Raw genomic sequence first — 18,562 nt, forward strand, 5'->3', positions numbered from 1 at the left:
CTGACAGATGACTTGACAGACAGAATCATACACTGGCCATTGAGATCTCTGAGCAAACTTTCATCGTTAAATCACAATGGAAATTAAATGGTCTGGCCTTGTCACTTGGCTGCTTAGAGGAGACTAGCAAAAGCTGATACTTCGTGGGCAACTGAGCTCCAGAAAACCCAGCTGAAGGGACTGGAAGAAATCTGCCAATGTTGTGAAGGGCAGGGTCTCAATGCAAGGTCATTGTCATGTCATCCATGGAGCAAGTTGCAAGCAACAAAGCGAAATGGAGGGCAGCCGTGCACGAGGCATTGTATCTTGTGTGCCAAGGGCAAACATCAATGTAGAAAACAATACCAAGCAGGACTCCACATCAAAGACGACCCTGACTGGTCCTGCCAAGAATGTGGTCGCATCTGTGCCTCTTGTACCAGCCCTATTGACCATCTGAGGGACCATGCAAGGCATAACTTTCAAAGTATGTTGTAGCAGTAGTCATTGCGGATTTAATAGGCTACACGTGAGTCTGCGTGTACGTGGCTTGCTTTAGTTTGCGCTTTTATGTTTGTACTGAGGATATTTTGCAGACCAGGTTTTCTCTCTCCAATGGGCAAACGGGAGGCAAATGTTAAGCTTTGTCTCTAAAGCAGAATTATATTTGAAAGCACTAATTGCTCATGATGAAATTAAAAGGGAAGATTGTCTAGTCATTGTAATTAGAAGCGGGGAAGTATTTATTTAAAAGAATGCTTTGCTGTTGTCGAAGAAAACATCATTCAGAACAGCGACGTTCTATTTTAGTGGTGCAGGAAGTAGGGGTTGGCTTTCCTTATAGGTTTGCAAAAGCATTAATGGAATAACTTCATCTCGGTAGAGAGATTCCCTTTTCTAGCCGTTCAGAAGCATTTGCTGAAATGGCATCTGCTTCGTATTCTGAATCTGAGTTATGAGCTCTGATCTGCTTTCACATGGATTCTCGGGTTCCATCAGGAGTTGCCAGAAATCAAAGCGGGGAGTGGAGGGGATGGATGCACACTATCAAATTTTCTAGCCTCACTTGCTCACATCACATGATTACCATTAAACACAAAATACCTTGGCTTGACTTTATAGTTTTATGTGAGGCAGGCTAAGACGATGGAGGCATATCAAGCTAACTGTCTATTAAGGTAGCGTGTTACTTTACATAGGATGAAATAATACTAAACTAGGTGGGTAGAACAAATAATGTGTTGAATCTCAGGGGTTCTGCTATTTCTCTCTGTCAGTTTGACATCTGCCTGCATAGAAAATAGAAACCTATAGGTAGGGAATTGAGCCTGATGTGCAGTATTGAACTGTCATGTACATGTTGGTGAGTGTAACTTAAAAAAAGAAAAAGGATGAAGTGAGCTGTAGCTCACGAAAGCTCATGCGCAGATAAATTTATTAGTCTCTAAGGTGCCACAAGTCCTCCTTTTCTTTTTGTACTAACAGGGGCAGTAGTGTTAGTTAAATATTGCAAAGGAAGGTTCAATTCCAAAATACTTTTACTGGAATGTGTTTTTTGTTTTTTTTTAAATGAAAACTTCTCAATCTTCTCTTTCGTAATGTATTTAACTTTGGGACCGACTTTTGACAGGACAGTGGCACTATATGCTACACACTGGGATAAGGAAAAATTGTAAAAGTGAAACACATTCCTGTCTACAAAATGAAGAACATCTTATTTTTTGCCTGCTTGCATAAGTAATGGCTGTTGGATTCTACTTTAGACAACATGGGTTTGGAGTTTGTATAACTTAATTTCATGATTTTATTTTTTTAAAAACAAAACAGCTATTCATTTTGTAGAGAAAGGTGTTTCACTTTCCCAACCCTTGTCTCCGAGTAGTTCGTAATTTAATGGGAGACCAAATTTAGTTTTTGTAAAAGAGCTGGTTGAAGAACCCTGAAGATTAAGTGAAATGTTTTCATTGGATTTATTTTAAAATGTTTGATTTTAAATGTTCTCCTGCAGTATCTGCCCCCAGAATGGCAGCTCTGTGAGAAGCAATCGAAGGCTAAACTGACAAATCTATTCTTCCTGCACAGGTTTAAATGAAATCCAAAAAGAAAACAATCCTCATTATTGTGGAAAGGTTTTTAACATCCTGTCATTTTTATAAAATGAGGTGTTAATAACAGATAAGAGAATTTGTTAAAAACCTGCTTCATATTACACTGTCTTTTTAAACTTTCTTACAGATTTGTATAGGGTCAGATTCTTCCACTCTTACTCGCTATTGAATAGTATCTTACTCTGCAAGTAGTTGCATTGTGACTACTTGCTGAGTAAGGTGCGGTTCAGTGTGACTAACAGAGTGGAGTGATTTAAATTGTTGACTTAAATCAGACTGAAGTTGTCTAAATCCAATATGAAAATTTGTGCAATTAAAATTTTAGATTAGAATTTATAATGAACTGAATTATAAATGTGGTTTGGTTTTTTAAAATGCTACAATGGGTAGGGTGTCTTATGAATTTTACAAAACTGTTATCGGTAAAAAACAAAATATTGAAAAATAGGGTCTGAATCCTGCAAACACTTAATCAGATTATGTGAGTAAAGTGACCTACTTGATTGACTCTAGGGGGATTACTTGTGTTAAAGTGACGCCTATGCATAAGTGTTTGCAACATCAGGACTAGAACTGTACCTTTATTGTGACGAAGGTCAATACAAAAGTGATGACGGTCAGTACAAAAGAAAATTGTTTCTGTGTAAAGAAGGCAAAGTGATGTAGATTGGGACCCTTTTTTTAAAACACAGGCCATAAAGTTAGGTTGCTAACCCCATATTTAGCTATCAAAGGGTGAGATTTTTCAAAAGCATCAAAGTGATTTAGGGTCACAAGTCTCAAAGACTTCAGACTGCAAGCCCTGGTGGAGTGGTATAGCCTAGTTGAAGAATTTTAGCTTTCTTGACTTGTGGAAGCTCAATCTATCAGAAGATGGTGTTGGTTACACATATAGCATGGGCTGTTTGCCTATTCGCTTTGTGTTTGAGTTGTGGTGTTCTCACAATAAGGGTGTTAATGCTTGTGTCTTTTCCGCCTAGGTGAGCATTTTAATGTGAAGCTTCTTAGCAGAAGAAATCTTCATGTAAAATCAGAACTTTCACTAATAATTAGGCAATAAATTAAAGAAGCAAATACAAAATACCTGCTTTAGCAATTTAAGACTATAAAGTGGAAAGAAACTAGCAATCTATAAATAACAAAAGTTAAACACTTTTTTTTAGTGGTCTTAAAAAGAAATCAATTTAACCCCCCCTCTCCCCGCGCAAAACAAACATTAATTTATCCACTCTAGTGCTGATACAGAGAATAGATTAAATGTTTTTGAGTAGTTGAAGAATTGTTTACTTGTGAAGTGTGTGTGTGAGTGAGAGAGAATCAGTTTGCAAGAAGCAAGCTTGTGGCCAATGTTAAGATTGGTGACAAGACACATCTGGTGTTAACTTTAAATCCTCACGTTTGATAAAGTGTAGAGGCATGGACAAATTGTAATTTACATGCTGAAACCACAGTGCGACAGGTTGCTGTTGTGGCATGAAACACCACAGAGAGTAAATAAATTTCCTGGGATAAAGGAAAGGGCCGGAGTGGATTGACTCCTATTGTCAGCTTTTACAAAGTGTATGCAGCACAATGTACCACCTGAGCTCCGATCAACTAAAGGAAATCCTCTTCAGCAAATAAAGCTTTCTTTGGGACTCAGTTTTATCAGAAAGGGGATTATTGGTTTTGAGGGTCACTCTGGAGCAGAGTTTGAATGAACTGAAGTTTCTTTCCAAGGTAAACACAGACCCGGCACAGAATATCTGGGTTTACTGTTACATACAGTCGTGTTTTAGGGGCTTGCACCTGGCCTTGCAGAGTGAGCAGTAAAAGCTTGTGAAGAATTGCCACAACGGCATTTGGCACATCCTATTGACAGATCCATAGGCTGGACGGTTGGGCTGGACTTGGTTCTGGCCTTTTGCCAGCAGTTTGATAAGCTTTTCATTGCAGCAATACCCAGCAGTTAAGCATTTGTTGTTGTGGCAATGAGGTGTAATTATTTAAAATCTCCATCCTAACAGTCTCTTATAAATTATCCCTACTTGTTTCTTTACCTTTTGAAAGTGTAAAATGCCAGAATTTGGATAGACAGATTCTACCCTTTTCCCCCTTGCCCCCGCCCCACCCCACCGTGGCAACTCTAAAAACAATCTCTCATCTGATAGTTCTGTAATATCTTAGTCATGACTTCCATAGAGTTCACTACGGGTTGGGGTTTAAATATTGCACTGTTTTTGTGCTGGTTTTCACAAGTTAAATAGATCTCCTCCATTCTATATTAGTCAGGCCTACTGTTTGTGAAGATATGGAAGGAAGGATGCACAAGTGTGTTGACTTCTATCCTACTGAGTCTTCTGCTCAAAAGTGGAAAGTTGTGTGCAAATCTCCACCAAATACCAAACAGATGAAACATCAAGAGAAATATGAGATCAAGTGAAGTGTGTGAGAGAGAGGCTGTCAAATTCATATCGCAGCCACATGTCGCTCGAGTGGTGAATTGGGAAGTACAAGAACTCTCAGGCGTGGGTACTGAAACAGATAAAATGCATCTTGAAGGTGGTTTGAGGCTTAATGATATCTAGTGACTGATCTTTGACAGGCAGTGAGATGGCACTGGTGCTTACCCCTGAATGGAATGAAACAAGGAATTTTTTGCCAAACAAAAAACTGAACTTGGTGGTGATTAAGTTCCCCATCTCTGGGTTTAGGAAGTTGGGTTCCCCCCAGAATAACTTTTTTTTTTTTTAATGGAAGTAGAAACCATCTGGCTAGCAGATTACCCCTTTACTGTTGTCTGTTCTTAGTTTTCCTACCATAAATCATCTGATCTGGTTCTTCCCTATTGCTCTAGCACTTCCCAGTGTATAAATTGGCTCTTCTTTGAGGCACTGCTGCTTGCCTAAGAGAGAGCTTTCTTGTGGAATATAGTCTTCTCATGCTAAATCTTTAAGTCTAGATATTTTGAAGCATCAAAAACAAGTTGTTGTTTTTCTGCCAACCTCTCTTTGCATTCTGCTCTGCCAGATTAGACTAAGGGCTGGATTTTATAAGGTATTTGGGGTTTCTGCATTAACACTACAGTGTCTAAGTCTTATTTTCAGAAGGGATTTAGGCACTTGGAAGCCAAAATCATATTGACAGTCAATGGGATTTTGACTTCGAAGTGCCTAAATTCTTTTTGAAAATGACTTAGGCCCCTGAATCAGTTAGGCCTTGCACCGCTTAGTGCGGAACCCTCCCAAATACCTTGTGAAATCTGGGCCTTCATCAAAGTTTCAGAAGGGTGGAAGGAGGAAGTCTTCTGGGTGGGGACAAGTCAGTCCCCCTGCAGGCCACCAGTCGTCCATAAGTGCAGAAGAGGTGTCTGAAGAACCCTGTTTGTGCTGCGCATCCAACACCTGGCAATATTGTGTCATGCTCTCTGAAGATCCTTACTTTTTGTCTTCTGAAGAGTCTGATTCAGGAGATTCCTCTGAGAAGCATGAAAGATAAAATCTGTTTAGTTCGAGACATATGCATCTGTGGAGTGCAGGTAACCCTCAGGGCCTGGTTCCTCTGCTCATCTTCATGGAGTGCAGCCTGGGGGATAATCATCAGCGCTGAGTTCCCCTGTTCACTTGCCAGGATTGCAGCATGGACGACATAGCTATAGACCCGCGCGGATTCCTGTAGGTGTGCATACACCACCTCCCACTCCTACCCTACAAAGGAAATATTTCCTCCTTGCGGAGGGAGGTTAGTGCTCAGAGACTAAAATATACTAAAAGACCTACCCAGAAAATAGACTCTTTCAGGCAAGAGTATTTTAAACTATGCTTATGGGTTATGAGAACTACAAATGCTCTAGACAAGCTATATATGCATGCATGAGGATGTATATCCCTCCTCATGCACCCTGGGAAGGTGTAAGCAGTGGGATAGACATTTTCCACCATGCTGAAAAGATGAGGAAAGTATGGGGCTCTCACTGTCGGTCACCATGTCCTAATGTCCAGGTTATTGCTCGTCTGTCTGTGTAGGTTCCCATTACCACCTTGTCTCCACCTATTCCCCCCCCCCATCCCCCCAGCAGATGGCTATGGCGTGCGGAGTGGGACAGCAGCCCCGGTATGGAAGAGGCGGCCTTGTGGCGCACCATTTCTTTCTTTCTACCCCAGCCTCCATTTTGTAAGGCCAGAAGGGTCCTCAGTATGCCCCATTTATCACGGCCAAGGATAAATCTGGCAACTTTTCCAGGTGGTCAGGGACTTGGCATTTCTAACCAGGGGAGATGTTTATCACATACAGGGCCTACAGACAGCCAAGTCCTGATCAGCATCATCTCAGTCTTCTCCTTCTGACATGAAAACTATTAAGAATCATGTATCAGAATCCCGTCTTTCTGAGCCTTGCTCTGGAACGGAGCATCTGAATCCAAAGAGAGTGTTCAGAAGAGGGGATATCCATGCTTTTAGCTTCCAGAAAGAAATCTACTAAGAGTATATTCAAAGGCCCATTGGTATCGGGACAAGGGTCTCACCCTATGTCTACATCAGTACCAATGGATTCTCGAATTTCTTCAAGATGGAGTCAGGCTGGGCCTGGCAATTTAGACACTTCGAGGTCAAGTTGCTGCTGTGTCCAGCATCCATAATGCAGTGAGAAAGTAGTGTGTTTCCTCTTGCACAGATGGCCAGCATTTTTTGCCGGCAGCATCTCTGCTACATCCTCCTGAAGTGCACAGAGTTTCTTCCTAGGATCTTAACCTGGTTCCCAGTCCCATTGCAGGCTCTCCATTGGAACCACTCCTGAAGGTGTTTCATTACTTTCTAACCATTAAAATGGCCCTTTCAATAGCAGTTGCGTCAGCACACACGGTGTCTGACCTGAAGCTGTTTTTCCTGGAATTTCAATCAATATTGCACCTTTCTTAAAGATAAAGTGGGTACTCGGAACAGACACCCTGTTCATAGCAAAGATTAATCCCAGGCTTCATAGAGCGCAGGAAATGACTTGGAAATTGTCATTCCATCATTCTGCCCAGTTCTGTCACTCCCCATATAGAAACCGTGGTGTACTTTGGACATCCACAGAGCTCTCAAAAGAAAATCCACTGCACCAACCACTCAGTTCAGAGAGGTGCGTGCGTTATTCATGTTTTCTATTCTAGTGTCACAGGGAAAGAAAGCTTCAGCGTTTTCCAGGTGGCTAAGCTATTGTACCTCAAAGCATAGAAGTCAGAAAGTGTAACTCCATCTTCCAAAATGAGGGTGCTCTCTGAGCTGTGGCAACTTCATGGGTAGAAAGATCATATGCTTCATATGAGTAATTGTGTAAAGCTGCCACTTGGTCATCTGTTCGTATGTTCTCCAAATTCTCCCAGCTGGATGTCCAGTCATTTGCTTCTGCTTTCTGGAAAGGGGTGCTCCTCACTGTAGGATCCCAGTAACTATTAGGAAAGGATAACCCCCTTTTGCATCGGTATGCAACTGTGGGTGGTTCCCCTGTTCCTCCCCACAGCAGGCACTGCTATGTAAATCCCAATGTCATGGCTCTGTAGACCTTATGAATAAGAATAGGAAAATTTTATCTGTGCCTTACCTGAAAATTTTTTTTTGGAGTTCTGAGATCCACAGATCCAACCTACCCTGAGTGGGCTGCTAAATGGGAAGAGCTATAGGATTATTAATTGGCACTGACAGTTTGGTTGGTCATCAAATTCCTTGCTCAGCAGGAGATTTGCTCAGTTTAGTCTTAAGGCTTAATTTTCCTTACCGATATGGAGTGTTTAGAGATCTCCTTGGCTATTATCAGACATGGAGCCAAAACTCTCCTCCTGCTGATTGACTGTCTGATCTGCATCCAGTGCTTCATAGAGCAGAAATCCAGTGTCATCAATCTGTGCACCTCATAACTCCAAAAAGGAAAAATTTCAGGAAAGGCACAGATAAATTTTCCTATTCCTACATACTATAGTATCTATTTCAGGCATAGACATTTAGACTGGTCACTTCCAATGGTGCCAGGGTTTAAATAAACAACAATAAACAATTTATTCTTTGTTTTGTTTTCTGAGACCCCCTTTCTTCCCCCAGTCGTCCAGTAGCTGATACTGGTTATGCCACTTCTAACCACTACATTTATCTTCCAGTGTATGTAATGTTCATTCCTGGGCGAAAATAATAATAATCCAATTTTTTCCTGGATAATACTCAATGTTGTTTGTACAGGCAGGGAAGGGTCCTTTAATGCAAATGTATTAAGGGTCCTTTAATGCAAATGTATTAATCTGATCTTGCTTCGTTTTTCCATCTGCATAATTCACCTGGTTAATCAATGCTTATTTATTCTTAGAGCTATATTCTCGGTTTGGTGTGTAGCACTTAACCATACAATTCCATTGGCATTAATGCATCATGGTAATGTACCTCTTGGTCACAGCTTTTAAGACTTGCTTTATATGTGAAAATTGTGTCATGCAATGATGTGAAACTTTGCCAAGGAGGAGTGACTAAAATGTGAATGATCATGAGTCATTTTTGAAAACAGAACTGTAAAGGATATCTGGGATTACTGTCGCCTGCTTCAGAGAGCTCTTTTTGGATGAACATAAGTGGAAACCCTGGGATGACTCAGTTTGAAGATTCATCCCCTCTTATCTCTGCCATATGCTATTGAAAAACTTGTAGTGGCCCACCTCATTCAAATGGGGATGGCTCCAGGAGAGAGTAGGCCTGTTATCTAACCTAGATAGGTACTAGATCTAAACTAACCCGAGGTATCTCTCGTAGAGCTGTTGTGTTCTAGGGTTGGAATTTGAGGTAAGAGAGCGAGGCTACCAGAGAGAGCCCTGCCCCATGGTACTCAAGGAAGAGTAGAAATGAAAATAGCACCAGCTGGAGGGAGGGAGCAGCATTTGCCATCTGCCTGTGTTAATGGTGTTCCTTGCTGGTTGATTATAGGTAAGGCTACGCTTTAGTCACAAGTATTTTTAGTGAAAGTCATGGACGGGTCATGGGCAGTAAACAAAAATTCACGGCCCCGTGACCTGTCCATGACTTTTACTCAAAATACCCCTGACTAAAACTTGGAGGGGAGGGGAGGGGACACAGGGGGGCGCCGCAGGTGCTGGGGAGAGGGGCGACTCGGGGGGGCGCCGCAGGTGCTGAGGCAGGCTCCTTACCCAGCTCCTGGGAAGCAGCAGCCCCAGCTCCCTAGCTCCATGTGCTGTCTCCGCTCCATCCCAAGCCCCGGTTCTGTAGCTGCCATTGGCTGGGAACCGCAGCCAATGGGAGCTGCTGTGCACACCCAACTCTGTGTGTGTGTGTGTGTGTGAGAGAGAGAAAGAGAGAGTAAATATATTGTCTGTCATCATGCGGTGTTTCAGGTAGAACTACCGAACAGCAGAATTGCAGCGGTATTTCTGGCTGGTATTTCTGCTCCTCTCCATCCGTGTTCTTTCCCGCGCTGTTGTAGGTGTGGTGTTTTTTCTTTTGTGACTGACCTGTAACTTTCTTCTCCTTTCCCCTTTTTCTTTTCAAAGGTAAACCCAACGCCTCAGGGTGAGCGAGCGCTGCTGAAGATGATGTACTGTCCATACTGTCGAGGCCTAGTTACCGTGAGGCCCTGTTACAACTACTGCTTTAATGTCATGAGAGGCTGCTTGGCCAATCAAGGGGATCTGGACACAGAGTGGAATAACTTTATAGGTGAGACCGTGTGGATTGTGACGGTGCGTGTAAGCATCTGCCTGGCGTGGCGTGTTCCCGTTTGCACTGCATTTTTGTGTGGTACCGAAGATGCTTCTTATCTAAGTGCAGAAATCTTTATCTTCCTTTCAGCGGCTCTACTAGGTGGCAACACGGATCTTTTACCTTGTGACCCTCCACGTGTCTGTATCAAAACCATTCTCCAGTCCAATGATTTTCAGAATAAAATTGACCTACAGCATACAAGTCACCTCCTGGAAGCAAACCTGTGTTTTATTTTGCCATTTGTGTCTCCTGAAGGTTACTAAAATAGGCCAACCTTTTTAATAATGGAAGGTAAAAAAGAGGGTGCACATATGGTATAACTGTGTGCCATATGGCTCGCACTTCATCTGGCTCGCACTTCATCTCTGGACCATCACAATTCAACTCATTTCTACACATGCTTCTCTCTGCTTTGCAGGTGGGTAGCCTGAACCCAGCACAGTATCCAGGAAAGCGAAAGTCAAGTGTCTAATGGCCTCAGAGAATTCTCCACTGAAGTAATGGGGATAGTCTGTGATAGCGGTTTGCTATCTCTTAAGACTCTCTGCCCCAAGACACATACCTCTTAGGTATCTCACACTGCTCCGCTATTGCCGCGGGGAAGCTTTTTCATCTGTTTAACATAAGAACAGCCACAGCGGTCCATCGAGCCCACTGTATCCTTCAGAGGGAAAGAACAGAACAGGGCACTTTTAAGTAATCCATCCACTGTTGTCAAGTCCCAGCATCTGGCAGTTAGAGGTTTAGGGACACCTGGAGCATGGGGTTGCATCCCAGTTATACTTTTAGCCTTCACAATGTCCCCTGTCAATGAGTTCCACAGATTTGCTGTGTGTTGAGTGAAGAAATACTTCCTTTTATTTGTTTTAAACCTGCTGCCTGTTAATTTCATTGGGGGACCGTTGGTTCTTGTGTTATGTGGAGGGGTAAGTAACACTTCCTTCTTGACTTCTCCACACCAGTCATGATTTTATAGACCTCGGTCATATCCCCCCTTAGTCGTCTCTCTTTCTAAGATGAACAGTCCCAGCCTTCTTAATCTCTCATCATCTCTTAATCTCATCTCTCTATCATCATGTTCCAGACCCCTAATAATTTTTGTTACTCTTCTCTGTATTTTTCTTAATTCTAATACACCTCTACCCCGATATAACGCGACCCGATATAACACGAATTTGGATATAATGTGGTAAAGCAGCGTTCTGGGGGGGCGAGGCTGTGCGCTCCGGCGGACCAGCGCATCTGGCTCCGACACGCTGCTCTGAGCGGCGTGTTAAGGGTGCTGGGCCGGGGCCGAGGGGCTGGATAAGGGGCAGAGGGTCTCGGGGGGGCAGTCAGAGGACAGGGAGCCGGGGGGGGGGGGGTTGGATGGTTGGGAGGTTCTGGGGGCGGGGCGGTCAGGGAACGGGGGCGTTGGATAGGGCTTGGGAGTCCCTGGGGCGGAGTTGTGGATGGGGGTCGGGGCAGTCAGGGGACAGGGAGCAGGGGGGCTTAGATAGGGGGTGTGGTCTTGGGAGAGGTGGTTAGGGGCGGGGGGTCTCTGGAGGGGGTAGTCAAGGGACAAGGAGCGGGGGGAGTTGGATGGGTTGGGGGTTCCGAGGAGTCAGTCAGGGGGCGGGAAGTGACTATTAATAACAGAAATGCTTGAGGCTAAAGCAAGTTCAATATAATGCGATTTCACCTATAATGCGGTAAGATTTTTTGGCTCCCGAGGACCGCCTTATATCTGGGTAGAGAAGTATATCTTTTTTGGGATGGGGTGATCAGAACCACACGCAGTATTCAAGGTGTGGGCATCCCATGGATTTATATAGTGGCATTAGGATATTTTCTGTCTTATTTATCCCTTTCCTAATGGTTCTTAACGTTTAGTTTTTTTGACTGCTGCTGCACATTGAGCAGATGTTTTCAGAGAACCACCCACAGTGACTTCAAGTTCTCTTTCTTGAGTGGTAACAGCTAATTTGGACCCCATCATATTGGATGTATAGTTGGGATTATTTTTCCCAACGTGCATTACTTTGCACATATCAACCTTTAAATTTCATCTGCCATTTTATTGGTCAGTCATCCAGTTTGGTGAGATCCCTTTGTGACTCTTGTCAGTCAGCTTTGGATTTAACTATCTTGAGTAATTTTGTGTCATCTGCAAATTTTGCCACCTCACTGCTTAACTCCCTTTTCCAGATCATTTATGAATATGTAGAACAGCACTGGTCCCAGTAGAGATCCTTGGAGGACCCTGCTATTTACATCTCTCCTTTGTGAAAACTGACCATTTATTCCTCTCCTTTCCAGTGTCTCCTAAATTATCTCTGACACAAGAAAATGGTTTAATACTTGTGCTTTTATAACATGAAATTGCAGAGGTTGGGATAAATGAATGAACAGGTTAGACAAGAACCAGCATTAAACATCCTCTGTAATAGCTTGTTTTGCACCTGCTTTTCCTTTCTCTATCTACACAATAAATGCAACAATTTTTTTAAAAATACTATAAGGTCTGTAAAAATATACCAGACCTCTTTAATACTAGGAAGAAAAGCTCTAACAAGAGGACAAAGTTCGAAAGATAGCTTCTAACCATGGGAATCCCCACATTACAGCCAAATGCATTGCCAACAAGTCACAGATGCACACTAGTGGTTGTGGGTGTGATTGAGAGCATGGAAACAGTTCATATGTCTGAAGTGTAGAACCTTAGATTCGCTTTGGAAATGGTTAGGAATTGTAGGGTCTGTGCACAATGTAACTCCATGATCATCACTCTGAGTTCGCTCTCAGATCAATGGAGGGAGGTACCAATCCTGCAGTATCTCACAGCTTCTGAAGTCACTGTAGTTAATCTGCCCCCTCAAGAGATAGTAGCTGGATCAATGGAAGAAATCTTCTGCCAGCCTAGCAGCATCTGTGCTGGGGCTTAGGTTGGCCTGACTGTCTGTCTCTCTCTCCAGGGTGTGAGTTTTTCATTTCCCTGAGTGACATACTAGTTTTAGGCGTAGACCAGGCCTTAGACATTTTGTTAGTCGGGCATATACAAGATGCCTAAAACATGAGAAAATGAGACCACAGGGTGCCATTGAAACCTTGAGGCGATAAGGATTCAGACCCACTGCTGGATTCACACCAGACTGGCTTCCACCTCTCTGCTGCATGGAAACCATTCTTTACCAGTCTCAAGTGATCTTTTCCTTACTCAGGCTCGAGCAGTTGTTTCCATCCTCGTCTCCCTTGACCTTCTGCAGTTGGGGATACTGTCAATCACGCCTTCCTCCAGGAGCCACTGCCGTCCTTTTGGCCTACACAGTCCTGTCCACTCTTGGGGCCTGATTGAGCAGAATATTTCAGCACGTCCTTAACTTGAGCAGTGTGCTGAAATATTTCTGTGAATACAGATGGACTTAAGCACATTCTTAGTTAAACCTGGGCTTGCTTTGCTGAATCGGGGCCAGAGTTCTCCACTTCGTTCACTGTTGCTCCTTCAGCACCTCTTCCGCCTTTCTTCCCTGTTGGAGTCTCCCAGTCCTCTCTCTGTACTCTGTCCTATGGGTGATCTCAGTGCTCACCTGGACCGGGCTGAACTGTCACCTGAGATGCCCAAACACCTCTTCACACCCATTTTTGTCTCCTATGCCTCAGTCTCGTGTCTGGCTGACTGTCACACGTGCACGCAATCTGCTCTCGGGTGGCTCATCTCATGTTCAACATAAAGCCAAAGCAGGGCACGTAACCTTCCCTCCCAGAGATTCTTCCCTATCTTCAGTCTGTTGTGGTCAATAATACCTCCATACTCCCTTCTCATCCAGGCTCATAACTTATGGGGCATCTTTGCCTCCTGCCTCTCCCCTGCCCGTGTATATGATGTGCCCAAGCCCTGTCTCACTTCCTATCTATCCTTGCTGTTAAGTTAACCATCCACACACTGACTCAAGCCAGCTTCTGCAACCTCCCCATCTCTGATATGTTTGAGACTAACCTGCTTCCTCTCCATTTCATTCAGATTGCTGCTGATAGAAGAGTCTCTCTGGCTTGTTGTCACAGCATTGTTCCTCCTCCTTCCCGGATTTTGAGTCATTTTTCTGGCTGTCTTTCACATTGTGTGTCACAGTAAAACAACTTGGGGCAGATCCTCAGCTGGTGTAAATTGGCCTAACACTAGCCATGTCAATGGAGTGACACTGGTAAACTGTCCCTTTGTCTTTGCCTCCAAGGTCCTTTCCCATGCAGCCTCTCTCATGTTTGGCCTGGTCTGTTTTCCCAGTACCCTCCGTGCCCCTTGATCTCCTTTGCTCTGCAATATGTGCATATGCTTTTCTCCACGCCGCCCCTTTAACTTGGGGTACCATCCTCAAACCTGTTCATCAAGCCATCATTCACCACGCTCTTCTCCCTCCTAAAGCTTTAGTTCTGCCATGAAGTCTATAGGAATAGTGGGGTGGTGAAGGTGAATTATTCGTTAGAGTCTTTGTTAATGACCGTGAGCTTCAGACTAGGCCCGTAGACCCCCATCGTCCACTAAAATGTGCACATGCCTTACTTGGTAACTCTGGAAAGTTATTACTGTTACCCAGTCCCTCCTGTTCCTTTCTCCTCCCTCTTTGTTATCGACCCTTGCTAGTAGTGATACCAAACTTGAGTTTGACAGTTTAATCTTCAGAAAATGTTTTAAAGGAGTCTTGATGTCTGTAAAAGGATCCTTCAGGAGCAGCCCTCTCTCTTCGTGCAGTGTGTGCTGAAGCACACAAATGGTGCATGAGCGCCACTCCCAAGACAATGGTGCATTTACATTCAGTAATAGCACATTTTAAAAAAGTATTTGGCTAGTAAAGGTTTTCTACTCTTTAAGTTGCACGTGTTAAAAAAAGGAATTGCTGATAATTACCATATTTTAAGCTAGCGTTTGATACGCACACGTGTTGTCTACGTTAACAATGCGTGTGCATAATATTTTCTGATGAAAATTTTGCCTGCGCATTCCATTGAGGGAGCTAATTACCACTTTAACACTGTTTGAAAGTGCAGCACTAAATTAGGCTTTCAAGAGATCCTTTAGAATGCTGACTTTCACATGCGCTCACACAGATGTGAATATTAAGTGTTTCAGCCCCGCTAGTAGCTGAAATGGCTTAAAGAGTGGAAGACTTGCAAAGGTCTAGTCCAAGTAGAAAAGAGGAATCCCATGAAAGGGAAGGCATAATGCTGGAAAGCAGACAAAAGAATAAGCAGCTAATTGCTGCAGGTTGTATGCAACTGAAAATGAAACTTGGGGAAAGCCAGTGAATTATCTACACAGTGATGTTCAGTAATTGCGTACAAAAATTAAGATTATTAAACAAGGCAAAATAAGTAAATATTTCCCAGGAGGAAGTGTGACATAATTCTCTAAATGTTTTCTTCCCAGAATATCACCTGCCCACTCATTACTTAGGTGTTCAGTGCTACACTTGCAAATATATATTTGCTGGCAACGCTGTGTGTTAGTTACTTTTTTTACATTGTTTGCTTGTTTTTGCCTGGAATATAGGAAATGAAAACATTAAGATGTGCTTTCTGTAGAAGCATCTAAAACAAATTCCACATGCCTCACTTCAAGTGCATGAGGAGATGAAGTGACTTACGTGTAGCATGTGTGTAAATCTGTGCAGGATCAGGGCCTGAGATTTGTAAACTCTTCAAGGCAGAGAATTTTTCTCTTTTATGTCTGTAAAGCACCATGCAAAAGTTGTAACATGTTCAGTAACGTTTTGTCAGCCCCGCTCCGAATTAATTATAAATAATTTCCCCAGTTTTGAAATGTGTTCTTGACACAGTTATACAGGGCATACTTTGTTTCAAATGAGCTATTGGAAAAACCCCATATGAATGAACAATGTTAATCTCCAGTGCCTTTTCATGATTTTTTCACAGGGGTTTAATCTACTCTACAATTGTAGAATTCAGTCTCCAGATACATCTCTCTGCTAGTTTGTGTGAAAGGAATTTTTCCCTTTTTTAAAAAGAAAAGGAGTACTTGTGGCACCTTAGAGACTAACCAATTTATTTGAGCATGAGCTTTCGTGAGCTACAGCTCACTTCATCAGATGTTTACCGTGGAAACTGCAGCAGACTTTATATACACACAGAAATCATGAAACAATACCTCCTCCCACCCCACTGTCCTGCTGGTAATAGCTTATCTAAAGTGATCAACAGGTGGGCCATTTCCAGCACAAATCCAGGTTTTCTCACCCTCCACGCCCCCCCACAAATTCACTCTCCTGCTGGTGCTAGCCCATCCAAAGTGACAACTCTTTACATAATCAAGTCGGGCTATTTCCTGCATAGATCAAGGTTTTCTCACATCCCCCCCACCCCCATACACACACAAACTCACTCTCCTGCTGGTAATAGCTCATCTAAACTGACCATTCTCCAGGTTTAAATCCAAGTTAAACCAGAACATCTGGGGGGGGGGGGGGGTAGGAAAAAACAAGAGGACACAGGCTACCTTGCATAATGACTTAGCCACTCCCAGTCTCTATTTAAGCCTAAATTAATAGTATCCAATTTGCAAATGAATTCCAATTCAGCAGTTTCTCGCTGGAGTCTGGATTTGAAGTTTTTTTGTTTTAAGATAGCGACCTTCATGTCTGTGATTGCGTGACCAGAGAGATTGAAGTGTTCTCCGACTGGTTTATGAATGTTATAATTCTTGACATCTGATTTGTGTCCATTTATTCTTTTACGTAGAGACTGTCCAGTTTGACCAATGTACATGGCAGAGGGGCATTGCTGGCACATGATGGCATAGATCACATTGGTGGATGTGCAGGTGAACGAGCCTCTGATAGTGTGGCTGATGTTATTAGGCCCTGTGATGGTGTCCCCTGAATAGATATGTGGGCACAATTGGCAACGGGCTTTGTTGCAAGGATAAGTTCCTGGGTTAGTGGTTCTGTTGTGTGGTATGTGGTTGTTGGTGAGTATTTGCTTCAGGTTGCGGGGCTGTCTGTAGGCAAGGACTGGCCTGTCTCCCAAGACTTGTGAGAGTGTTGGGTCAATGAACGGTCAAGGTTTCCCTGCCCTTAAATCAAATCTTGGGGTTAAGTCTGAAAACTGCCTTTTTGTTCTCCAAGTTAGATGCTGAAGATGTGGGTTTCTGATTATTGGTGGCACAATGCACAAGAATTGCTTTCCTTAGTGAGATTGAGTTGCTTTGTTGCTGAGGATCGTCTCAATGCCAGACGCGAGGACAAATGTATGCAGGAGGAAAATGGATGGAACTATATATTTTTCAAATCCACCTCTGCCTTCCCAAAACTCTTGCACTCAGTGTGTTCATAACAAATGAATAGATCTGGAGTAAATTTTGCATTATGCCAAAGTTTTGTGAGGCAGATCAGACTCTCTGAACCACCTTGCAGTCATTTGTACAAATATCAATTATTTTGAACCTGAACCTTTGGGGGAGAACTTTTTCAGGAGGTCTTTTGCAATAAAACTATAAATTATACGTAGGTGCAACTTGTTCCCCATCACATAGTGTAGCAGTGCTAACATTAGCTTGAATCATAGCCAACCTTATTAATGTCAAATGTTGCTGCCAGAGGGACTTTACTGTTAGTTATGATTGCTGGCGGGTACACCAGCCAATTCCTGGCAGGAGGTAGGAGCCAGTCGGATATCCCCCAAATAAAAACTGTGGCCTAGATGCACTTTTTTCTTGTTCTTTTTTTAATGAAAGTTTATTTTCATTTAGTGCTTCTTGTCAGCAGCCATCACGGCTGCTGAAGAGCTACAGTTGAATATATTCTCCAAGGCCAATTATTACTTTCCTTATCTTTTATAGCCAGCTTTGGCAGCTCTGCTGGAGGCCGAATGCATTTTCTATATCAGCAGTCAAAGCAGAGGCTGCATTCCTTAGCTGTGATACATGTAACGCCATGGCACCAGGAGTAACAAAGACCCCAATTCGCTCTACATTCCCATGCTCTTGTGTATGGCCTGCCCAGCTCAAAGTTTACAAAGACTCCAAACAGCCAGAAGAATTAGGGTTTATGTTTCCTTTCAGTCTTTCACAAACACTTTATTGATCTGGGGCCTTTCCTGGCCACTCGGGGTATTAAGTAGTTACAAAATGGAAGATTTTCTTGTTAAAAACTATACATTTTGTGTGTTTATTATCTGTCTATTCATAATATTTTTATTTGAAATGAGCGGCTTCCTCCAAACTATGATGGGATGTTCTTTATGTGCGTGAAAACCCCCAAAAGCTTTGACAATGATGAACACATTTAAGCTGTGCTCCACTTGTTTACAAAAGTCTCTATTTGCCAGCACATCAAAAGCATTTTTCTCTCCTCTAGCACAATGGTATATTCATGCTAGCAGTCATTACTCAGAGGTTTGAAGCATCACTTTATTGGGGGCCACCACAATACAGTCTAAGACTCTTTATTTCATTTGTTATTACTGTCTATATATGCATTTAGTGGAGACCTGTTTGTAGTCCCTGATGGCTAAATTCCAGCCACACCGGTGCATCAGCTCTCTCATTAATGCTGCTTCCGTTTGTGCTAGTGTGGTTCCTACAGATTGTAGCTTTCATCAGATTTTGGTTCTTAAATATTGGCATCTTGGCTTAATTGAGAGAGAGCATATACTCAATGATGCCATGATTCTCAAGGTTAACGTTAATTGTGGTCTAAATTAATTATGCACTCTGAAGTATTATAAACTTTTTTCGATAATTTTTGAGATGTGCTAGCTGACGCCTGA

The 18,562-nt window shown here is 42.9% G+C and overlaps 1 protein-coding gene across 1 annotated transcript in view; it reads left to right on the forward strand.

The window, feature by feature from the left end:
* Positions 1–18,562, forward strand: part of GPC4 (glypican 4) — a 109,948-nt gene that overhangs the window by 81,375 nt on the left and 10,011 nt on the right. The window contains exon 4 of the mRNA XM_073358517.1: positions 9,595–9,760. Coding sequence (XP_073214618.1) covers positions 9,595–9,760 — 166 coding nt within the window. The remainder of the gene's footprint in view (positions 1–9,594; positions 9,761–18,562) is intronic.

This window comes from Lepidochelys kempii, chromosome 9 (genome assembly GCF_965140265.1).
Source record: "Lepidochelys kempii isolate rLepKem1 chromosome 9, rLepKem1.hap2, whole genome shotgun sequence".
Lineage (NCBI taxonomy): Eukaryota > Metazoa > Chordata > Testudines > Cheloniidae > Lepidochelys > Lepidochelys kempii.